At 42.4% G+C, this 25,569-nt stretch overlaps 2 protein-coding genes across 16 annotated transcripts in view; one reads left to right on the top strand and one right to left on the bottom strand.

The window, feature by feature from the left end:
* Nucleotides 1-24,164, top strand: part of wnk2 (WNK lysine deficient protein kinase 2) — a 67,252-nt gene extending 43,088 nt beyond the window's left edge. For 2 of the 5 annotated variants that reach the window (XM_024412585.2, XM_024412589.2), the window contains 11 exons: nt 2,690-2,893; nt 3,187-4,100; nt 4,985-5,042; nt 5,199-5,266; nt 6,195-6,802; nt 7,319-7,545; nt 9,476-9,694; nt 10,212-10,310; nt 12,221-12,265; nt 13,909-14,252; nt 20,634-24,164. In XM_024412585.2, coding sequence (XP_024268353.1) covers nt 2,690-2,893; nt 3,187-4,100; nt 4,985-5,042; nt 5,199-5,266; nt 6,195-6,802; nt 7,319-7,545; nt 9,476-9,694; nt 10,212-10,310; nt 12,221-12,265; nt 13,909-14,252; nt 20,634-20,972 — 3,125 coding nt within the window. In that variant the 3' untranslated portion in view covers nt 20,973-24,164. Of the gene's footprint in view, nt 1-2,689; nt 2,894-3,186; nt 4,101-4,984; nt 5,043-5,198; nt 5,267-6,194; nt 6,803-7,318; nt 7,546-9,475; nt 9,695-10,211; nt 10,311-12,220; nt 12,266-13,908; nt 14,273-20,633 lie in introns of all 5 variants that reach the window. The other 3 variants (XM_024412588.2, XM_024412586.2, XM_024412587.2) reach the window with 3 other exon arrangements.
* Nucleotides 1-25,569, bottom strand: part of LOC112244872 (nuclear pore complex protein DDB_G0274915) — a 710,200-nt gene that overhangs the window by 485,044 nt on the left and 199,587 nt on the right. The window lies entirely within an intron of this gene.

Below are 25,569 nucleotides of genomic sequence, written 5' to 3' on the forward strand. Positions count from 1 at the left end.
CATACAGTTTTGTTGAATAGGAAATGCATCATATATAATATTATTTTCATATTTTTATTATATGAGTACTGTGTACATGAGCTCTTGCCCTCAAAGTGATAACACATCAGCAACTTTTTTTTTTCACCAGAAAGTTGAGATGTAGTATTACTAGTTATGGTTTATGGCCCTCTCATAATAAATAATACTTTTTGGGGAGTACTTAGATTACATTTTCAATTACATTTAGTTACGTTTTGCTGTTTTTTAAAGACCTCGTCTGAAACTCGGGGGACTAGTAAGTATTTTTTAAACCTCCATTTGGGCTGGATGTGGCAATGTGGAGTTCTACATGCATAATCTATGAGCGGAATTACTGTTTTACCCCAATTAGCCACCAAATCCCTAATTTGGGCCCTAGAAATGTGTGTTTCAGCCAATTAACTTCAGCCCCTCACCATTTGAGTGACAGCTAGCAAGATGCACACATAGCAAAGCGAGAGAGAGAGAGAGAGCAATGATGTGGTGCACATATAGTATGTGAGGTAGTATGCAATTTTCGGGGACCACTTCTGGCTTTTTGAGTACTACTTTCAGAAGTACTGGCTAAAAATGATACAAAAGTATGGTTGAATTAAATGTATTCAGAGTGCGCAAGGGAGCAACTCCTCCAAAACCTGTTATGCACCTTGGCTATTCCATGTCGTTTCAGCAAGCCACGACACCCACCAACCTCAATTTTTTCGGAAAACTTTTTTTGTAATTAGAAACAGCATTCCTGTAACATAATTTTGTTTAAGTTTTATTCGATTTTTGATAAATTAAGCTAATTGATTGCAGCCAAATTGGCCCTTTTTAATTTACATAATAATGAAATAAATAACCACCCACGGACCCCCACACCAATCCCACCCCAACAAGCAATATATATTATCAGTTCTCTGTGTCTGAAATATAGAGCTGCAGCTTGGAGTATTGCTTCTTCATCCCTTGTAATGTATTCTGTGTGAATCTGGTGATGTTTTGTCCCCGTTTGGAGAAATTAGCCATTGAAACTTGCACCAACTTTTGCGACTTCGCTTGCATTATTTACCATAAATTTGTGTGAAAGTTTCAGATTTTTCCCACTAGATGCCGCTGCTCCTGCTACTGCCAGCACACCTTGTTGTCCATTTTGCTGGTCTCTTGTGTTTAATAAATGGATCAACTTTGGGTAGGAAACCAATAGCTTTTACTCATGATGAAAATAAATTGTGTGGTCAAGCCATTCCTCCATGAAAGCAATTACGTTTGTCCTTCTCTTAGCAACCTTTTGCTTCAACTCAACACCCCTTGAATTGTCCTATAAATGGCAGCTCTCTGAGCTCTGGTGCAATTCTCATAAAAAGTCCAAAACTTTGATGGAGAAATGGGCTAGTGTCGTCTGAAATGTTGTAACAACCGTAATAAAATAATACAATTATAAACAATTATTTGCCCGCTAGATGCATGGCAGGTGTATGTTTGTCAATATAATTATTAGAAAACATCTATATATGTAGTGTGATTAGTGACATATACCATTAAATCCAACTCAAATCCATTACCATTGCAAAACACTGTGTGTTAGGGACTTTTTTTTAAAGCCCGTTAGAGACTATAACATTGAAACTATTAGAATTACTTTAGTGTAATGGTTGCTTGTTCACCAGGAATGGTCTAACTAATCCAGACCTTTTTGAAGGGAGTAAACCACACACAGAGGGGCCATTTCCTGGACACGAATCAAGCCTAAGAGATGGACAAACGGAATTGCTTTCATGAAAGACTGGCTTGAATTGTAAAGATGACCATACCATTTGTTTTTCATCATGAGCAAAAGCTATTGGTGGTTTTCTGGCTAAAGTTGGGAAAAAACATTTGTGGTCCATTTAATTAACAAAAGAGACCAGCAAAATTGATACAAGTGTGTGCTACCAGTAGCAGGAATATTGGACAAAACTTGGTACTACCATACTCATTTATGGTAAATAATGCTCGCGACATCAATAGCTAATTTCTTTGAACAGCGGAAAAAAGCCCATCACCAGATTCACAGGGAATACATTACAAAGGATGAAGAAGCAATACTCTTAAGCAGCAGCTCCATATGACTTGTCAGACATAGAGAACTGATACTGTGTACTGGTTGTTGGGTGCTGGGATTGGCGTGGGATGTGGGGGTGTCCGTGAGTGGCTTTTGATCATTGTATTGGATTCCTCATGTCTTAGTCATTGTTAGGAAGAGGTATGTTCCAAATCGGATGTTAGGTACTATATTTATGGACGATTATATGAATCATATCAATTAAAATTGCCAATTTGGGCACCATCAATTAGCTTCATTTTGCAAATATCAAATAATATTTTAGGACTGTTAAATCAGTTTCTAACTACAGAAACGATTCCAGAACAATCTGAGATGGTGGGTGTCAAAATCATCTTTCTTGTGTTTTTTGAGATGGAATGACTCACCTGCAAAAGGTAAGTCTGAACTACTGAGAAGTGCTTAAATCAAAACGATTAAAAAAGGCATAGAATTTCTTAAGTCTGAATCGGCCCCATAGAGAGTGGGATGTCTGTGGAGGAAGGTTTTTAAAGGAGGGCTGTGTGGGTGGGCTGAGTAAATTTGGTTGCTATATCTGTTTGACTGGCCTTTCTCTTCCACTCTCTTTCTCTATCTTTCTCTCAGTGCTCCACACAGGGAAGAGATGGTTCATCATCTGCCCAGTGGAGGAGCCTCCTACCTCCTCCAGCCAGGATGGAATTACAAAAGTAACTGCTGATGGGACTACAACTGCTCAGCCTGACAGGACTACAATTGCACAGCCTGATGGGATTACAGTGCCTGGCCAGTCTGCTGAGGGTGGCACTGCAGGGACTGCTTCAGGCAGAGGTGACTTTGTTTCCATGTGACCGTTTGAATATGAAGCCATCCTGGTCGAGCCATGCTACCATGCTGCCCTCTAGTGCTCAATGAATGAACATGTCAACATCTGTCAACATCTGTAGTCAAACCACTTTTGCAACACTCTGTCAGAATGCCACAAATACAACATTGAGTTGTTAAGTTGAAATATTTGTATGTCTTTGCATGTGGTCCTGTTGTAGAATGGTTGATTAAGAGGATGCTAGTCCTATTGCCTTTCTGTCTATAATCTTCTGTCTTCTTTTGCTTTTGTCCTGCAGTATCAGCGTCGTCCTCCATAGCTAACTCAGTTTCTGGGGGGAGTGGAGGCTTCGCCTATGAGGGCTATGGCCTCTGTAGCCCTCCCATCCTGTCCTCCACAGACCCTCTCCTCCTGGCCATGTCCCATGTCCCAGCCCCCTCTGGCCCCCCATCTGTCCACCCAGGACCTCTTCCAGAGGGTCAGACCCACAGTTCTACCCTTCCCAGGGTGCATCACACCCAGCCAGCCTCGGCTCCTCCAGTGGCCCCCTCTGGAGGTCGCCGCAGCTTCCTGTCCGGAGAGGAGCACCAGGGAGGAGGGCGTCTGGGTGCCATCTCTCCCATCCACGCTGCCCAGCAGATGGCAGAGATGGCGTGCACTGCCTCCATGGTGGAGGAGGTGCCCTGTTGCCCACTGGTCATGCCCCTGTCCCTGAACGTGAGTTGTGATGCCCAAGGGAGCTCAACTCCCCTCACCCCTCTGCCCCCCCAGGACCCCTCTACTTCCTCAGCCAGAGAATCCCTACAACTCTCCTACCCCTCTGTTTCCCGCGGCGACCGCTCCCAGCAGCCCGTGGTGCTCCATCAGCCTTTCTCTTCAGTGGGTGGAGCCAAGGCCCCCTCGTTGCCCCAGAGCCCGGCTCCCCACCAGCACACGGCAGGGGGGCCCAGTGAGTCGGACGGGGAGGGTCGAGGGGTGGGAGGTCGGGGGGGCTTTGTGGACAGCACTATCAAGACTCTGGACGAGAAGCTGAGGAACCTGCTGTACCAGGAGTATGCTCCTATGTACCCATCAGGCACTGCCGCGGAGACACCAGGCTCGGGGACAGAGTACGTCCAGTCCCCTCCTGGGCCCGACAGTGCCACCTTGGGGTCAGGAAACAGCACACCTGGACCTATGGGGGAAGGGCGCTACCGGACAGGGGAACAGCTGGTAAACATAGAACATGTCATACATAGAACTCATAGAATGCATCCCAAATGGCACCATATTTCCTGAATAGTGCACTACTTTTGACCAGAGCCCAATGGGCTCCATTTGGGACTCAAACATACTTTCCTTTCTGAGATTAGAATTGTTTTCTTTAAATCAAATCAAATCAAATTTATATAGCCCTTTGTACATCAGCTGATATCTCAAAGTGCTGTACAGAAACCCAGCCTAAAACCCCAAACAGCAAGCAATGCAGGTGTAGACGCACGGTGGCTTGGAAAAACTCCCTAGAAAGGCCAAAACATAGGAAGAAACCTAGAGCGGAACCAGGCTATGTGGGGTGGACACTCCTCTTCTGGCTGTGCCGGGTGGAGATTATAACAAAACATGGCCAAGATGTTCAAATGTTCAGAAATGACCAGCATGGTCCAATAATAATAAGGCAGAACAGTTGAAACTGGAGCAGCAGCACGGCCAGGTGGACTGGGGACAGCAAGGATTCATCATGTCAGGTAGTCCTGAGGCATGGTCCTAGGGCTCAGGTCCTCCGAGAGAGAGAGAGAAAGAGAGAATTAGAGAGAGCACACTTAAATTCACACAGGACACAGAAGTACTCCAGATATAACAAACTGACCCTAGCCCCCCGACACATAAACTATTGCAGCATAAATACTGGAGGCTGAGACAGGACACCCCAGACAACATGTAAAGTACATGCCATCTATCTATGCCATTCATCCTTACGTGTTGGCCATTCTCCCTTTTAGAAACGACTGCATTATATTACCCTCATACATTATATTACCCTCATACCCGCTCTTTCTCTGCTTCAATCTTTTACCGTCTCTCTTTTCTCAACCCTCCCTCACCACTTTTTCTTTCAGCCTCAGATTCCAGAGAGGATGGACAGTTTAAGCGCGTTGAGTGATTCTGCCATGGGTGGTATGTACACTCTACTGTGTTGTATGTAGGCCACAACACTACAGTTGCAATTCTTTTCTTTTAACTTATAGAACAGCTGTTGTGAAAAAATCCAAATCAAGTTATTGTAGTTATTTAGATAAGCTATGTCATCTCTCTCATTCTCTCTGTCTGCAGCCCCCATGTCTAGGAGAAAGAACATACTCCACTCTACCTCCTGCTCGGGCTCCAGTGGCCGGTCTAAGGTACTTTACTCTATTACATACTACACAGATCACACACGTGACGTTAGCTAGCGAGCCAACGAGCTAACGTTTGCTAGCTAACCAACAGTGCGCTTTAACTTGCAATAAAAAAGGACTTTCTGACTAAATTAGAAACTTTATATCTGAAAATGGAGCTCGACTCTTACCCGTATACATGGATGAACGCTTCACGGCGGACGGTAGCCATTTAACTCTCTTTTGTTTGTAGCTACATCTTGTTTGTGTCAAGTCACTCCGGTTCACACTGACTGTGGTGTGTGCAGAAAGTAGCCCATCACGTTTTCGATAGCGCCTGCTAAATTCAGGGCGTCAATGTTGAGAAAAGTAGCAAAACTTTTGTAGATCGATGGCTAACGTTATATATTTCAAAAACGGCGTGGTAGAAAGGACTGTTAACACATACTGAGCAGCTCACGTTATAAACAGAAGCATGCTACATTGCAGACGAATCCAAACTCATCTCCCGGCATGTCCAGCCCATCCGTTATCTCAGCCAATCATGGCTAAAAGGAAGGTTCCTGTCTTTTCCGTAGCTAAACCAGCTAGGCACCTAATTTAACAATTTTATTCGTATTTATGGATGGAATACAAGTTCGTTATTAAGGCATATGGAAGTTCACATGTTCCAAAAGGCATTTCAGCTCAAAAATGCAGTATATGTTCAAACGCCGCTCCTGTGAAGTTGTGAAGTGCACTATACGGCTAGTTTTTTTAAACAAGTCACATATTTGTTCCCAATAGTCATTTCCACTACTACCTCTAGAGGTGCAATACCTAGTTAGTTTTGTAGAGGAAACGGCGAATGCGGTATTTTAGACCAATATCATAATTACCTGCAAAGGTATTAACTTGGAAGTGGCTCTTTAAACAATAACTTTATCATTGCTGTTGTCATCCATGTCTGTAGATTATCATAGGCCCTCCTGACATGGTGACACGAGGAGAGCTGAAGCAGAGGAGTTGGAGCAGTGCTGCCTCCCCAGCACATCCTGCTGGCCACTCAGACCACCGCAGCAGTGTCCAGGCAATGGCCATGGCCCCCTCCACCACCATCGGACGCTTCTCCGTGGTCAGCACCGAGGACGACGTCACCCTGAGGACCCGCAGCAGCCGCTACTCTGCGCCGCCTGATTTCTACCTGGATACACCTCCCTCCATGGCCAAACGGGGGTCACTGCCGCGCGCCTCCACTACCACTTCCATGTCTGTTGATGTTACGGTCCACGCACACCCACGCTTCCTGTCATCAGACTCCGGGGCGGAGAGTAGTCCCGCCAAGCTGGCCCCTGCCACACCTTCACGGCACGGCCACTCGGGGGAGCGGAGAGGAAGTGACCTCATGAAGAGGGCGGTGGCCTTCTTGCGCCGTTCGGGCCGCCGCAGTAGTAGTGTGCAGAGCTCTGATTCGCCGAGCCGGCAGGGGGGCGTGCACGGCTCGGCCTATGTCAGTAGTGACAACGACTCTGAGATGGAGGACTCGGATATGAAGAGAGAGCTTACCAGACTCAAGGAAAAGTAAGTTGTGTGTGTTTAGAACAGGGGTTCCCAAACCCACCAATTGAAGTGTCTTTTGAGTCGCAAACCACCATAAGGGTAGAGCGGTGAAGAAAAATACACAGACCAAAGAATATTTTTTTTTAAATTGCAGTTTGAAAGCTAATCTCTTGCAATTCCACACAATTCTATAAATGGCTTATAATGTTCTTATTCTTAAACATTATAACAAATCAATGAGGGACTGATTATCTAGCTTTTACTTTGTTGATTGTAAATTCTCATGATCTTTTCTACATACTTTCTATTAGATTATAGTCATTTATGTTTACACTGAAAGTGTTTTTCTTTCACTTATTTTAATTACATTTTTTGGGGCAATTTCATCTCGCGACCAACTTGGACATCTGCCGTGACCCAGAAGTACGTCCCAACCCATAGTTTGGGAACCACTGGTCTAGAAGACCATTATCTGGAGGAATCAGGCACCTTAACCTTTTTCTAAACCTATCTCTCCTCCCCCTTCCCACCACCCAGGCATTTGAAGGAGATTTCGGAGCTGCAGGCCCACCAGAGAGGGGAAATAGAGTTGCTGTACCGAAGGCTGGGTAAAGCCACTCCACCCCCCCTAGGTTTCTACCACACAGCTCCCCCCAAGCGGAAGAGCAAGCACAAGCACAAACTGAAGGCTGGCAAACTCCTCAGTCCTCTGGTACAACAGCTGAGGAACGTTACCACCAAAACCAGTGATTCTAGCAAAACCAGTGAGTATGAGGGCACTGAAACCAGTCACTCCACTGATGGTGTTGAACTGAGAGATACACCTGGGATTGAACCCAGCTTGTCTGTGCAACTTAAGATTGCATCAGCCCACTAAAGCCTGGGCAGGTCCTCAGGTCTGAGGCAAGGTAACTCTCATCATGTGTATATAGTATCAGGTTTAAATTATAATATATGGGCCGTGGTCAAAATAATTGACCTAAATAGGGAACAGGGTGCCATTTGTTATGCACTTTGTCTATCTGTCCAGGTTTCTGTGTGTAATATTTACAGTTGAAATCGGAAGTTTACATACATCTTAGCCAAATACATTTGAACTCAGTTTTTCACAATTCCTGACGTTTAATCCCAGCAAAGATTCCCTGTTTTAGGGTCAGTTAGGATCACCACTTTATTGTAAGAATGTGAAATGTCAGAATAATAGTAAAGAGAATGATTTGTTTCAGCGTTTATTTCTTTCATCACATTCCCAGTGGGTCAGAAGTTTACATACACTCAATGATTACTTGGTAGCATTACCTTTACATTGTTTAACTTGGGTCAAACGGTTCGGGTAGCCTTCCACAAGCTTTCCACAATAAGTTGGGGGAATTTTGGCCCATTCCTCTTGACAGAGCTGGTGTAACTGAGTCAAGTTTGTAGGCCTCCTTGCTCGCACACTCTTTTTCAGTTCTGCCCACAATTTTTCTATAGGATTGAGGTCAGGGCTTTGTAATGGCCACTCCAACACATTGACTTTGTTGTCCTTTAGCCATTTTGCCACAACTTTGGAAGTATACTTGGGGTCATTGTCCATTTGGAAGACCCATTTGCGACCAAGCTTTAACTTCCTGACTGATGTCTTGAGATGTTGCTTCAATATATCCACATAATTTTTCTCCATCATGATGCCATCTATTTTGTGAAGTGCACCAGTCCCTCCTGCAGCAAAGCACCCCCACAACATGATGCTGCCACCCCCGTGCTTCACGGTTTGGATTGTGTTCTTCGGCTTGCAAGCCTCCCCCTTTTTCCTCCAAACATAACGGCTGTTATGGGGAAACAGTTATATTTTTGTTTCATCAGACCAGAGGACATTTCTCCAAAAAGTATGATCTTTGTCCCCATGTGTAGTTGCAAACTGTAGTCTGTTTTTTATGGTGGTTTTGGAGCACTGGCTTCTTCATTGCTGAGCGACCTTTCAGGTTATATCGATATAGGACTCGTTTTACTGTGGATATAGATACTTTTGTACCTGTTTCTTCCAGCATCTTCACAAGGTCCTTTGCTGTTGTTCTGGGATTGATTTGCACTTTTCGCACCAAAGTATGTTCATCTCTAGGAGACAGAATGCGTCTTCTTCCTGAGCGTATGACGGCTGCATGGTCCCATGGTGTTTATACTTGCGTACTCTTGTTTGTACAGATGAACATGGTACATTCAGGCATTTGGAAATTCCTCCTAAGGATGAACCAGACATGTGGAGGTCTACAATCTTTTTTTTCTGAGGTTGTGGCTGATTTCTTTTGATTTTCCCATGATGTCAAGCATAGAAGCACTGAGTTTGAAGGTAGTCCTTGAAATACATCCACAGGTACACCTCCAATAGACTCAAATTATGTCAATTAGCCTATCAGAAGCTTCTAAAGCCATGGCATCATTTTCTGAAATTTTCCAAACTGTTTAAAGGCACAGTCAACTTAGTGTATGTAAACTTCTGACCCACTGGAATTGTGATACAATCTGAAATAATCTGTCTGTAAACAATTGTTGGGAAAAATGCTTGTGTCATGCACAAAGTAGATGTCCTATCCGACTTGCCAAAACTGTAGTTTGTTAGCAAGAACTTTGTGGAGTGGTTGAAAAACGAGTTTTAATGACTCCAACCTAAGTGTATGTAAACTTCCGACTTCAACTGTATATTGGTCTGTGTAGGTGAGCCTACAGTGAGTCTGAACGGGTCTCCAGCAAAAGCTCCAGTTCAGTCAGACAGCCGAGCCCATTCAGGTACCAGTCACCTGGCTACCTCCACCTCTGAGCCCGTCCAGACCCAGCAGCCCTGCTCCCTCAAGGGTTCCCTCTCCTCAGACAACATTTACGCTGGAGCTGGACTACACGGAGAGGGGACAGGTCCACAGACTCCACCAAGCCAAGGTGACCCACAAACTACATGTCCCAACATGCAAAAGGAGACACTATCAGAGTTTCCAAATTCCGGTAACTTTCCAAAAAATTGCCAGGTTTTCCAGAAATCCTGGGTTGAGGATATCAGATTTCCTGCTTTATTCCCTCCTAATTCTGTGAATATTCCAACTTGGATTTCTGGAAAACCTGAGAATTTGGGGAATGTAATTGGGATTTTGCAACCCTAACTGTCTGTTTTATTACTTTATTACATTCGTTTCACCCAAATGACAAGCAACAGATACAGATCATTATTGTGGGTCATACTCATGTTTAGAGGAAGTGCTGCAATTGGATGCCTTAGACAATATGTTTTATATGATGGAACACAAAGTTACCTTCATCGGGCATCTGTAGCCTTTAACTAATGGTTCTGACAGAGGTTGCTGTTCATTTCTCAAGCGGGTTCTGGTCAGAGCTGTGTGCTCTTCTTACCCTGATGTTCTGTGTCTCCTCTCCTCCTTTCCTCTCCTCCTCCTCTCCACAGGCTGGCCTGCTTACCCTCCACCACCTGAGAGAGTGACCTATAAAACCAGTAGCAAACCACGCGCTAGATTCCTCAGTGGGCCTGTGTCTCTGTCTATCTGTTTGTATCTCCTCCTCTCCTCCATTGCTCCACCACTCCCCACTCACTCTGCTTCTTGTCCTCCTCCACTGCTCTCCTTCCTCCCCTCCATTCTCCTCTTTTCATGTCTTCCTCTTCTTCTCGCCTCCTCGCCTCTCCTCCTCTTTACCCAGTGAGCCGAATTACTTTGAAAAGATGTAAAGATGATGTTGAGATTACGTTCATTTTCTGTTCTGAACAAAAGTTGAAAATACGTATTTTCCCGGATGTTGAAAATACATTTATCCAGACATAAAAAATACATATTTTTGGTGTTATTGTTTCTATGGTCATATTTCAACCCTACATAATTGAACGTATAATTCTTTCTTCATTAAACATTTAAATATATCAGATTACAGGAAAATGGAGCAAAATGAAGATTTCAGTATAGAATATGTATTATTACTCCCATCTGTCACCTTTTCAAAAGCTTCTGAACTGGAAGTGATCATGTTTTCTGACAACCAACAGAAAGAAACACTTCAACCACAACAACATTATCAGTAACCGTTACAGAAACTCTTTACTTGCTATGACTGTGATATGTTTGTCGACCTTAGTTGAATACACTGACTGTAAGTTGCTCTGGATAATAGTGTCTGCTCAATGAACTAAATGTAAAAATGAACACACAACTGGGCATTATTCAAATGAGCTCCGGTCGTTCCGGACTCTAATGTGCAGTCCAAACTTGTGAAACATATACATCTATGATTGGTTCAGATTTGGTACTAAAAATCAACGTCTATGGATGTTGAAATCCAGACTGGTTCTGGGCCGGATCAAAAAACGACGTCTGTGGCCGTTGAAGTACTGACCATTTTTAAACTATGTCCGGATATCCTCATCCTGTAGCTCTTTTATTTTTTTTCTCCCCCTCTTTTTCCTTCCTCCATCCCATCCTCTCCCCTGTGTCTCTCTGATTCTCTGAACTACAGTGAAATGTCTCTCTCTGTCTGTTGTGCTTGGCTGATGAGTAGTGGATGCAGTAGTAATAGTAGTAATGCACTGCAGCAGTACTGTGTACTCAGCTCACTCTCACTTTCTGCTCCTGTCTGTCTGTCTGTGTAACTCTGCCTCTCTGCCCCTGCAGTCCTGCCTAGTGGACCCTGTCTGCATGGCTACACACAGCCACTGTTATTTTGCGCCCTGTTGGTTACGAGCTCTCTCTCTCGCTCTCTCTGTCTCTCTCTCTCTCTCTCTCTCTCTCTCTCTCCCTCTCTCTCAGACCTCAGACCTCTCTCTCAGACTCTCTCTCTCAGACCTCTCTCTCTCTCTCAGATCTCTCTCTCTCTCTCTCTCTCTCTCTCTCTCTCAGACCTCTCTCTCTCAGACCTCTCCCTCTCTCTCAGACCTCTCTCTCTCTCAGACCTCTCTCTCAGAACTCTCTCTCTCAGAACTCTCTCTTTCTCTCTCTCTCAGACCTCTCTCTCTCAGATCTCTCCCTCTCTCTCAGACCCTCTCTCTCTGACCTCTCTCTCTCAGACCTCTCTCTCTCAGACTCTCTCTCTCTCTCAGAACTCTCTTTCTCTCTCTTTCAGACCTCTCTCTCTCAGATCTCTCTCTCCCTCTCTCTCTCAGACCTCTCTCTCTCAGACTCTCTCTCTCTCAGACTCTCTCTCTCTCTCTCTCTCTCAGACCTCTCTCTCTCTCTCAGACCTCTCACAGTTCTGTGGCTCACTTCTAGAGGGACTGCATGATTGGCCTGTCCATCTGTATTCAGATAGTTGTCTGAACCGTGCTTTCCCACGGTGTTATGTGTGTGATGATGCTGCATCTGGCTTTTGAGCAGATCTTTGTAGCAGTGTGACTGTATGTTTTTAGACGTACGTCTATGTGTGTTTATGTTTTCCGTGTGGCTTGGAGTCCTAACTCTGTTTATCTCCTAGGGTCAACTCTGAAACGTCTCTGCCTTGGTAAAGAGCGTGGTAGGGGTAAGTATAATTTGCAGAAAAGACATTAGCCATTTGGAGAATCCCAAACTATTTATTGTATTTCTCTATTCATGAATTCATTGATTTTATTATTGTATCTACTCATGTACCTTGTTTTCTTTCCCCAAAAGCTCCTCTCATGAGTAAGAGTAGAAGTACATTTCATTAGATTAGAATGCATTTTATAAACAAGAGGGGCCTGAGAGGGTTCATTTGAACTACATTTACATAGATAACACGTTTCAGCAACAGAGCTAGTTGGGACCAGAGTATGTAAGCGGAGTTCAGCGGTCGGAAATCCCAGTCGTTCCTCACGCTCCACGTCCTTTCCAACCACTTCCAACCAGTTCGTTAAAAAAAACACTCCTTCCTCACAGGAAAAAAACAAACAGTTGTTCCAAATTCGCTCCATTCATTAAAATCACCATTGAACCAACAACCATCTATTTCTGTCACTACCTGGACCATTTGGTTTTGAAGTACTGAAACCAAACCATATGATTTGATTGAAAATTATTTGAATAAACAACATGAAAAGGTGACTGTAAGAAGCGCTAATCATTTGAAATAGGCTACATGTCGTATTAAACGGCATATACACACTCTAAATAGGTCAGGAGTCAGACAAGTATTGTATTATTTAGGCTATATTATTAGCCATTTATTTCAATTATTTCAAGGCCATACCTTACAAAGAAATACATTGTGAAGCATTTGCAAGTGCAACACACTAGGCTTGGCAGGAACACTATAGCGCTCAGCGTTTAAACAACATTTTGTTGTATTAAATCATTTTAGTCAATTAATTTCCCATATAGGCTGACTTAGAATTAGATACAAATGAAACTAAAAATGCCTTATTAGGCTCGGTCTACAGTGCCTTTGAATTCATTTTTTAGAAACATGAAGCCAGAGTCTGGCTCCAGGCTCATGCGATGGTGCCTGGAGAGCAGGTCAGCAGTGGAGAATAAACACCCCTCAGGCTACTCTTGCTAGGCAGGGATGCAGAGTTTTTATTTTTCTATAGGTAGGTCTAAAGGTTTTTAGGCAAAATAACCCTATTAAAACAGAAAGCTTCTTGAACGGGTAATGTAATATGTCAGGCCTATTGGGCAAAAATCTATTAGAACCCATTGTATAGATAATATAACATTTAAGAGATCACATTTTTTTGTTTATAAATCATTTGCTACAATGACACACTTAGCTTCCTTACCCACCTCATTCCTTTCTGTTAGCATGTGCATGTAGTAAGTATACCATCATGCTTTTGGGATCGGTGTCTATTCAGATTCCACAATGATTATTTAGCTGTGGACACTACATCACTGCATTCCCTCTGTTGCTCTTGGTTTCTTTATGAAAATATTCAGCCAACTCCATGACAGTAGCTAAAGCAAGGGGCAGTAGCAGCACACAAGTAGCCTACAAATGCATGCTGGGCCGGGCATTTCCTGAGCTCCTGAAGTGAGTGGTACTGGAGCGAAATTGGAGCAGGTGAGAAGGCCGAGGCTCCAGCCTTTGGGAATCTCGCTCAGCACTCCAGTCAAATTGGGCACTCCTCGCTCTGCTCCAGCTCCGCTCCGCTCACATACTCTGTTTGGAACTTGAGGCAGGGTCTGAACAGTATGTCCATCTCCCAGGGACTGGATCAGGCTCAGGTGCATCCAACCAGCCGTCCCAGCAACAGACAGCCAGCTCCACCCCTCCTCCCCACCAGCCAATAGCAGGGTTGGCCCAAGCCCAGGCCAACAACAGCAACAACAAGACAGGCACCTTCACTGGCACTTACCATGGCGCCTACATAGGCTCCTATGCAGGGTCCTTCACAGACGACCTCCACAGACTGGTGGATGACTGGGCCATGGAGGCTCTGGCTGTCTCCTGGCGGCCGCGGCCCAGTTCCCTCAGCCTCAGTGGGCAGCCGCGTTGGAACGACGACCCCATGGGGCCCCGAACCAGAGCCAGACTGGCCAGCGCTCCAGATGTGAGTAGTTGTTGGATACGGTATGTATCTGTGTTTAACTGTTTATGTACTATGCATTATTTATTAGTAGGGGTGTAGCTAGTTCAACTAGTGTTTGTTTTCTTTAAAATTATATATTGATTTTTCTGCACTTGATTGATCATTTCTGGCACAATAGAACCAGGGTGGGAAATTTACTTTTTGGTCCACCAGCCACTGTGGTAGGTAGATCAAAAAAATCTACCAGCCAATCAGATCTTTCAAAAGCCAAAATATTTTCCTTTACTTACACCCCAAAAAAGTTTCCTTTTCTTATGCAAAAAAATCACTAATAACTGATTATTTATTTGACCAAGAAATATATTACTAGTAATAAGTAATGTGGTATATTGCTCAATTTAATGAAATGTGTGTGACCTGAATCTTTTATCCAATGTACAGTATGTTAAAATGAATAATTTAGATAAAATAGTAAAAACAGATTAACAGTTCTATAACTGAGTATTAAGCATCAACAAAGTGCCTTCCCTACCACACAATGCTGAGTCATGCAGTGTATTTTATTGATTATTATAAACTGGGTGGTTCGAGCCCTGAATTCTGATTGGCTGGCAGCATTGGTATTTCAGACTGTATACCACAAGTACGACAAAACATGTATTTTTACTGCTCTAATTACGTTGGTAACCAGTTTATAATAGCAATAAGGCACCTCAGGGGTTTGTGGTAAATGGCCAATATACCACACCCCCTCGGTCCATATTGCATAATTATAGTCCAGAGCTCTAAACTGACATTTGTTACACGGGGTACATAAATTGAAATTTAGAAGCACACAAATAGGTGTAGGAGCACAATATAATAATTTGGGTGTTTTAGTGATAAGAATTAATAAGAGTTTATGAATAAAAGTTGTTTTGAGTCTTCAATACTCAGTTAAGCACAATGTACCCCCAAATATTTGAGTCATTAGGGGTGTGCTCTGGGCATTCGTAAATTCAGAGTTTGGTCAGATTGTCCCTTTAGTAAATAATGCGTTTCGTAGGGCCGGTCTTTGCTGTTCTGCCGCCATAGGCACGCCAAAAAATATCGCCCCTCCCCCCACAGAACTAGTATAGTCCCAGTAAGCAAAATTATGTTGAAGATACGTTTAAAATATGTATTTTCCAGATGTTGAAGTTAGGTGTCACGATTTACTAGGAGTGGTGGGTGGAATCAGGTGCAGAGAGCAGGGTTCAGTAGATTGTCAATTTATTCTCCGGCGCACAAAAACGGTCACGCCAACTCACAGGGCGCATACAATAGACCAGCCCAAACACAGGACCAAAATAATCCAGAGAATAACCACACGAAAACCACCATACAACAGAGTAACAAAAACAATCCCGCACAAAACAAGGGCGCGACAACCTACTATATATAAGGACGCTAATTAAACTAAAATACACAGGTGAAACTAATAAGACAAAACCAACAGACAAACGAAAAAGGGATCGGTAGTGGCTAGTAGGACGGTGACGACGACCGCCTAGCACCACCCGAACAGGCAGGGGAGCCAACTTCGGCGGAAGTCGTGACATTAGGTTCAATTTAGGTTCTGAATGAAAGGTGAAAATGTATTTTCCAGATGTTGAAAACATGCACATTTGTGGTTCTGAATGAAAATTGAAAATAAGTCATTTATAGATGTCTATGTTTGGGTCAAATCAAGGCTGGTCCAGACCAGACAAAATCTGAACCAAACATAGATGTCTGTGATTGGTTCAGATTTGGTCTGGACCAGAAACCAATGTCCGTGGATGTGGAAATCAAGGCCTGTCTGGATCTGCACCAAAAAAAGACCAAAAGTCCAAAAGCGTCAGCGTCAGTCCATGCTTACTGAGGTGTAGCCTACAGTGCTGTTTGAAATGGAATTTTATGAGTGCCCATCTATGTGGTAAGCTTACCATTTGTAAAACACCAAAACTCTACTTCCGGACAGGACCAAAAAAAGATGTCCAAAAGACGTCAGCTCATGCTTACTGGGGTGTAGCCTAACATGCCATTGCATTGACTTAGTTCGTCTTGATTCCTGTGACTAATCAGTTTGGCTATTTAAGCTCTGAATATCAGCTACCCAACTTGATCAGCAGTTATCGTGAGCCTATTTGCAATGTGTTTACATAGCGGGAAATGCAGAAGTATTTTCTTTTTAAATATGATCAGCTTGTCAAAAAATGTATGGATACAAACTTGAAACCACTGATCATGACAATGCAACTCCTGGACCATTCCATATTGTCCATTTTACTTTGACTTGTCCTGTTTTTAGGACATATTCTTTGTTGACATGACAGCATATTTTCTATTTGATTGAGCGCCATTCAGGTTAGGCTATTTGTTTGGAGAAACCTTCATGATGTAAAAAGTGTCCTTCTCATTACATTGTAATACATTCTATCTCCAGCCTGAAGGCTACAGAAAAGACCACATAGTCTTTCTACCATATCCTATATCTTCTACATGTTTGACGTTAGATTATTTTTGACCCGAACTTTGGTGGAGCGCTGCAGAGATGCTTCTCTCCAACAGCACCCTGGGAATGGACAAGTCAAATATTTTGCGCCCCTGCCTTTGACAAAGTGGGCACTGCTTATCAAAGGGTGTAGTCAGCGCTCACCTAAAGAGCCCATATTCAAATCAAATCAAATCAAATCAACATTTATTGGTCACACACATGTTTAGCAGATGTTATTGAGGGTGTTGTGAAATGCCACTGGTTTGGGAGAAATTGTCATTGTTTTTGGGCAGAATTATGTGAGGTTTTATGTGTTATTGTTGGAGGTGTGCCTTGGTAACTTTAGCTCAGAAAATGCCGCCTTCCTCAATCTACCACTATGGGCGGCTACCTAATCCTGCCTAATGAGAGGGCCGGCCGTGGCGTTTCGCTCTCGCGTTCAGAGCGCACACTGGACACTCTGGCCCGAGGAGGAGTAGTGTTGATCTGAGTGTTCTGACCTCACAACATGAGTCAAGCACCCAAGCTAACTGGCTAAAGTTGGCTAGCTTGCTAGCTACTTCTAGACACAAATAAGAGAACACCTCACTCTGACCATTTTACTCACCCCAGCAGAGCTGGTTAGGCTGTTTTCATGTTACCTAGAGCGTTGGTGACTGTAACTGTGCTGCTGGCAACAACTACATTTTTTTTTTTTGCTGTTTACAGACAGCGGTGTTGCTCGTCAACGGGTGTTGCTCGTTCGTATATTCATCAGTTATTCTGCACTCTGGCACACTCAGAAGGGAGTGCTCTGAAATCGGAGTAGATAGTGTGAATTTACGAACACACTCAGTGAGACAAAAAAATGTGTTATCTGCCCCTTTAAAAACTTTTTATGGCGGCAATCCCGTTAACGGGATAATTTTCATCAACAACCGTTGAATTGCATAGCGCCACATTCAAATAATATTACTACAAATATTTATATTCATGAAATCACAAGTGAGATATAGCAAAACACAGTTTAGCCTTTTGTTAATCCACCTGTCATTTCAGATTTTGAAAATATGCTTTACAGCGAAAGCAATCCAAGCTTTTGTGTACATTTATCGATCGCTCGACAAAACATTATGAACACCTAGCATCAAGTAGCTTGGTCACGAAAATCAGAAAAGCAATCAAATTAATCGTTTACCTTTGATGATCTTTGGATGTTGTCACTCACAAGACTCCCAGTTACACAATAAATGTTCCTTTTGTTCCATAAAGATTATTTTTATATCCAAAATACCTCAGTTTGTTTGGCGCGTTATGTTCAGAAATCCACAGGAAAGAGCGGTCACGACAATGCAGACAAATTCCAAATAGCATCCGTAATGTCCACAGAAACATGCCAAACATTTTTTATAATCAATCCTCAGGTTGTTTTTAAAATATATAATTGATAATATATCAACCGCAACTGTCTTTTTCAGTAGGAGAGGGAAAGGCAATGGCTGCCCAAACTTTGTTGCGCATACAAAACGCTGCTGGCACCCGGCCATACAATGACGCAATGTTATCTTTCTCACTCATTTTTCAAAATAAAAGCCTGAAACTATGTCTGAAGACTGTTGACACCTTGAGGAAGCGATAGGAAAAGGAATCTGGTTGAATTTAAATTTTATGGAAATTTAAATGGAGCAAAGGCAGGCTATGGAACATGAAGTTTTCAAAATAGAAGCCACTTCCTGGTTTGATTTTCCTCGGGGTTTCTCCTGTATTATAAGTTCCGTTATACTCACAGACAATATTTTGACAGTTTTGGAAGCTTTAGAGTGTTTATATCCAATCCTAATAACAATATGCATATATTAGCAACTGAGACTGAGGAGCAGGCTGTTTACTTTGGGCAACTTATTCATCCAAGCTACTCAATACTGCCCCCCAGCCATAAGAAGTTAAGGGGCGGGCTGTTACCATAGTAACGGCCACACAATGTTTGTCAGAGATGAGAATCTCTGTCTAGTCCCAGTCAGGGTTGCAGTTTTTGTGGGTTTGCAGTCAAATTGGGTTACATTGACAAAAACATGTATTGGTTGCAGGTGGCGCATTTTTGCGCTACTCCTATATTGAACCGCTGCCACCATGGCATTTGTCTTTAAAAATATATATATTTCCTTATTGTTTAATCATAGCAGTCAAAACAAGTTAAATTGACATCCATTGATAGAAAATGATCTGGAGAGATTAATAAGGGCAATTTATCTTTTCTCTCGATAATGTTATGGGAAAAGGGGTTATTGGATAAATGCTGCGGTAAAAACATGTTGGGATAGTTTTCAGGCCTTGTGGGCAAGTTTTCAGAGGTCATTGGGCTCTAAATTTTAGCTGGACCTGGCAACCCTGGTCCCATTTGGTATTATATAGAACATCCTGGCCCTGCCCGCCTGTGGGGAAAACATGTGGTTACTTAGGTTACCCCATTGACTCACAGCAGAAACTTTACTTTTTTTCAAAGACAATTTTCTTGTTGTCTGCTTGTTTTAGTCATTTACAAAACTACATTTAAGAAAAGTACAACATGTCTAAAGATTAATTTTCAACATTGCCTGCTCCTGAGAAATCTTACTACATACTACTATGTAATATTGAAGAGCTTCCCCCGAATTTGTTCTTAACTGACTTGCCTAGTTAAATAAAGGTAAATAAAATGTCCCTTTTCATGAAGGTGCTAGCAGCCACGTCAATGCTAGCTAGCTAACGACCGGAACATTATGTTAGCCAAGAGCAACTTCAAACAAACTGACTATACAGCTACAAGTAGTGAGTGGACTTACAGATGAACTATACTAAACAAGTTATATGTCTTACCTGTGATGAAATGTTTTCAACACACATAGCTACTCTACCGGTCAAAAGTTTTAGAACACCTACTCATTAAAAGGTTTTTCTTTATTTGTACTATTTTCTACATTGTAGAATAAAAGTGAAGACATCAAAACTATGAAATAACACATATGGAATGATGTAGTACCAAATGATAAATTATTTCCCCCTAACCCTATCATCCCTCCCCTAATTGGAGTAAACTAATGGACAACAGTAGTTATGCTTCTACTTCCAGCTTATACATACTATACATTTTACGGACAGTATATTTTACATTAGTTATCTTTTGTTTGTTTTTAGTGCCATCCTTCAGTTACCCTCAACCCCTCCCATCTATCTCTGAAGACCATCCAGTTTTGATTTCTAGCTGCCATATATTTTTGAACTGTGCTGTGATGTTTCACAAAATTTCTGAAACGTTCTATTCTCAAAGTTTCTACAGATTTTAAATTAAAGATAAACATTTCTGCTAAGAGTATTATTAAATTATTATATCAATTGACTATGACTTTTCAAATCACCCAGTAAATCACCCAGTAGGGCTATTTGCAGAGTTAGCTCCAAGCAAATGTTGCAATTTTTTCAGCCATTTGGACTATCTTATTGCTAGCAGTAGACAGTTGCAGAAAACTCAAACCAATATTGAAAAACAACATAGCGTGTTAACAAAATACTGTAACTAGCCATGAACATGATGACAAAGCCACACTTTAGTAGCCTTTCGGGTCAATTTGACTTTTCATTGAAAAAACTGTTGTCAAATGCTCTGTGTGACAACCTGCCAATATGGCTGGTGAAATAGGCATTCTAACCTGCCATTGGCAAAATTTCCCTGCATTTGACAGCTAGTGGGTGTTCATTTCCCACCCAGAATAGAAACAATGGACTAGTCCCAAAGTGCAAAACCTACCAGCTGGCACTCCAGACAGACTTAATCACAGGTTGAATTAATTTGAAAGAAAACAATTACTATTTGAAGCTGGAATAGTCTGGAATAGTTAAGATGAAAGCCTGTGGTGACTGAAAGCTCACCTATATATCTTTCTCCTCAGACACCTGCCAGGACAGCCCCTGGCTTTGAAGGCCCCCAACTCTCCCTGTCATGGCCGATGATTGACAGCCAGGCCCAGGGGTCAGTGATGAGGACCAGCTCCCTGGGACAAGCAGGGTTCCATCCTAGCTATATGGTGGCCCATCCAGCCCCAGACCTGTTTGGGGGGCTGCCACCTTCGCCCCTCTCACCCTTCTGTGTAAGCCAGTGGCCTGAGCTGCTGTCCTCCTTGGGTTCAGGGGTGTTTGCTTTCCCTATCATGCCCCCAGCCTGGGGCACCCCCACTTCCGCCCCTGCTCCACCCTACGAGCCCCCCGACCCCAAAACCAGGACCCTCTAATCCTCTAACCCCTGTAGCTTCATGTCTTCCAACTATGTTACCAAAAAATAAGTCATATGTAGTTAGAGCTGTGGTCTACTCTACGCACAGTATGTAAACTGTATATATTTAACCAGCATGTATGTATATAGTAAGCATTTGTATATATAGCCCATATATGTTGTTGTCAATGTGTGTGACATTATCAACCTCAATTTACATACCTCATATGTATGTACATAAGGGACATATGTATGTTTTATCACCTGTGTGAATGTGTTGTACTGTATTTAAGGTGTGTAATACATTCATTATATTTGCATAATCCATTCATTTATTTGTGCATATAAGCTTTCTGTGTATTTAAATGATCTATTCCTATATCATTCATTCCTACTGTAAGTCTTTGTACATAAACTGTTTATGTTTGTGTGTTTATCACCCATATGTGTGTATGTGTGTGTGTTTTTGTGAGACAGTGTGTGTCCAACATGTTATCCATATGTACAGTAGGGCTCTATCCTAACCCAGACGAGAGCCATTCACCATCTTGCCGTCACTGTGAAGCCTCGTCTACCTGGTTACCAGCCTGGTCTCCCTGGTTATGAGCCTTGTTACCCAGGTCACCAGCTGTGTCACCCTGGTTAACAGCCTGGTCACACTGTTGGTTTCCCTGGTTACCAGCCGTGTCACCCTGGTTACCAGGACCGCCTGCTTTATTACTCTGACATTTATGTTGTAATATACTTCCTTCATTTTCAATGAAACTCTTACAACGCTAGTGCTTGAAATAGTCCTAGGAAATGTGGAAGAACTTGAACTTAACCTTCAGGAGAAATATCCTGCAAGAGTGCCTTGAACAGTAGTTTCAGTTAATTCTGGAGACAAGCATGAGGCCATTTGAGATAAGTTAGGATAATGGGGTCATATTATGTGTGTGGTTTTGTCTTTAAAGGTACTAGGTATATTTGTGTGAATGTTATATTTAGGAAAAAAACAGGTTGGTTATATTCAGGTTGCCAATTTAGAATGTTGGGAGTATGACCATGGTATTGGTTGTTTTGTGAATATTATAGTAACAGATGGGACATTATCTAATGTACTACTGTAAGATTCACACAGTGCACTGAAGCTATGTGTTGGCCTCTTTGTCCAGAGGCTTCTACAAAGCAGTAGCTATATACGATTTTGCTCCACTGACCACGGCCTGCATGAACACACACTAAAGCTTGCATGGGATAAGTGCAAGAGTTAGGGGCATTCTCTGGGTGAGAGCTAGTGTTACTTGGCCGTCACAAAACAGTGGATATTTCGTACTGTACTGTACAGTATGAGTAGAACTGAAGGGTTTATCAGTATGGACATTCCTACAGTATGCCTTATTGTAGGTTTGAATCATTCACCCGTGCGGTTTCAGTATTAAGTGAGTCATTCCACGAATAGTGCCTTTCATGGCCTTGTGACGTTGTGTGCGTGTGTACATTTTTATAAAATACGTCATTTAACCGTTAGTTCACATACTTCTCCGCTCTTACCGAGCTAAGCACTCAATTTAACAGTCGGTTCACATAAGTCCAATAGTAGCGTGTTTTCATGAAAGTAAATTCCCATTTTGGCATGTCCCACATCATGTTTGACAATTTGAACCCGCTTCACCACAAACATTCCCAAAGTTTTCACCATCGTTGTAAAGACGTAGTTATTTTCCTGCCTTGACCAAGTACCAATGGGTCCCTCAGGTTTAAGGTCAGCCCTGTGACATGAACTGAACTCTCCTTTACAAAGAAAAATGTAACATCTAATAGTCAAAGCATAGTGTAAAAGCAGGTGAGCTGGGGCCCCTCTTTTTGTCCATTTCCAGTGTTTCGTGGTGGAAAACTGAGCGATTCGATCATAACACGTCAACCTCGTTACCCCTAGACAGATAGGCGACACATTTTTTAACAAGTTTGCATGTTTGGTTAATCTTGCATTGAATCGCGCCTCTCTGTTCCATACCCCCTAAGTTATGGCTTAAGTAAGATGTAATCGTCAATGCTGTTACTTTAATTGGCATTTTACAGCCATTTTTTTCTGAGATGGGAAAACATGTTTTTATATAGTTTAACAGTTACTCTTTATGACGGAAATAAATGTGTATTTGTATTATTACACCACCGACAAGGCACTCTATTCGTGGAATGACACAAGTATGGGTTTTGTTCATGCACAGTACCGTATGACATATATGAACGTTAGAGGCCGGTATGATATATAAGGATTTGTAATTTATCGCATGACCTAAACAAGTTGACTCGTCTAAAGCCCATGTAGTAACCAACGGATAAAATGTGCATTTCATACGGTATCTGTGGAGGTTGTTGGTTAAAAAAAGTCATAATGTTCAATAAGGAGTTTGATCATTGACGTAAGATCAGTCATAATCTGTATCATAAGGATAATAAGTATACAGTTATACAGTGACTAATGTAGTGCTGTGTGTTGATGACAGAGAAGGGGCTATGTCTTCTAACTGCACAGTTCTTCCACTTTAGTCTTCTGAGATGGTCAGAATCACAAGACCAGCCCAGTGTATATCAATCAATACTTCTTTCATTTTGGTTTTGGGTTGTATGACGCAATCATTTAAATCCAGTATAACACACATCATCTTGTACAATAATATCTATCAACAAAGATCAGAAATCACATGACTCAAACAATCCCAGCAAAGGCTCCATACCCGGAATGTGAGATAAATAGTGTCTGTCACTACTACACCCATTCAGCCAATATCTTCCTTTGCCAACCAGTTGGCAATTCTTGCAAATAAATCCTTTACTTGTTATGGTTTGAAGCGTTTCCTAACTGTACAGTCGTTCAGTCAGTTCAGTTTGAATTGAACTTTTGTAGACGAATAGTGCAGAATGTTCTGCTCTGAATCCAATCTCCATCCCATGCAAAGCGAGACTTCTGTTCTCTGTAAACAGCACCTGGCCTATGTAGCTATTGACAGGACTCATCATGCGCTCACTATACACAGCAAGGCTTTCTCTGAACTCTGATCTGTGACGCTTGCAGTAGAAGCTCTGCTCTCTGTACGATTGCTTTTGCCTAGCTTATACTCTCCCTGCACTTTCCTGACACACTGATCAGTAGCGCTCATCTCGCTCACAAAGATTGTACATATTTGAAGACAGAAATAAATAATAAACTTGTTTTTGCTTGACAACATGTTTTCTCTGCGTCTGTTATATTCAGTAGCGGTGCGTGGGTAAAATCACTGGGTGAAGGCTCTGATTTCTGTGTGTGTGTGTGTGTGTGTGTGCGCCTTTGTGAAAGCAGAAAAACACGTTTACTCAACCTACTTGTAGAGAAACGCCAATGCCATCCTCCTCTCATGTTGACAAAATGGTATATCACTATTTTATACACTCTACAAATAAACGTTTCCTGGAATATCCTTTAGGGCAGTGGTTCCCAAACTTTTTATAGGCCCGTACCCCTTCAATCATTCAACCTCCAGCTGCATACCCCCTCTAGCACCAGGGTCGGCACACTCTCAAATGTTGTTTTTTTTGCCATTACTATAGGCCTGCATTTATTAAACATAAGAATGAGTGAGTGGGAAGTGACAAAGAGCTTTTATAGGACCAGGGCACAAATAATAATATAATTCACAATTTTTTTTTGCCATCTTACATATAAAACCTTATTTGTTCAACAAAAATTGTGAATAACTCACCACAGGTCAATGAGAAGGGTATGCTTGAAAGGATGCATATAACTCTGCAATGTTGGGCTGTATTGGAGAGAGTCTGTCTTAAATCATTTTCCACCCAGTTTGTGCCTGTATTTCATTTTCATGCTAGTGAGGGCCGTGAATCCACTCTCACATAGGTACGTGGTTGCAAATGGCATCTGTGTCTTATCAGCTCGATTTGCCAAGTCAGGTTACTCTGAGCGCAGCCCTATCCAGAAATCTGACAGTGGCTTCTGATTCAATTCAATTTTCATAGAATCGCTTGTTGCAATTTCGATGAGGCTCTCTTGTTCAGATATCGGTAAGTGGGCTTGAGGCAGGGGATGAAAGGGATAACGGATCCAGTTGTTTGTGTCGTCCGTTTCGTAAAAGTAACTGCGTAATTACACACCCAGCTCACTCAGGTGCTTCGCTATATCACATTTGACGTTGTCCGTAAGCTTGAGTTTATTTGCACACAAAAATCATACAAATCATACAATGATGGAAAGACCTGTGTGTTGTCCTTGTTAATGCAGACAAAGAAGAGCTCCAACTTCTTAATCATAACCTCAATTTTGTCCCGCACATTGAATATAGTTGCAGAGAGTCCCTGTAATCCTAGAATCAGATCATTCATGTGAGAAAAAACACCCAGATAGGCCAGTCGTATGAGAAACTCATCCTCATGCAAGCGGTCAGACAAGTTAAAATTATGGTCAATAAAGAAAACTTTAAGCTCGTCTCTCAATTGAAAAAAAAAACGTGTCAATACTTTGCCCCTTGATAACCAGCGCAGTTCTGTATGTTGTAAAAGCGTTACATGGTCGCTGCCCATATCATTGCATAATGCAAAAAATACACAAGAGTTCAGGGGCCTTGCTTTAACAAAGTGAA

The sequence above is a fragment of the Oncorhynchus tshawytscha genome, linkage group LG02 (genome assembly GCF_018296145.1).
Source record: "Oncorhynchus tshawytscha isolate Ot180627B linkage group LG02, Otsh_v2.0, whole genome shotgun sequence".
Taxonomy (NCBI): domain Eukaryota; kingdom Metazoa; phylum Chordata; class Actinopteri; order Salmoniformes; family Salmonidae; genus Oncorhynchus; species Oncorhynchus tshawytscha.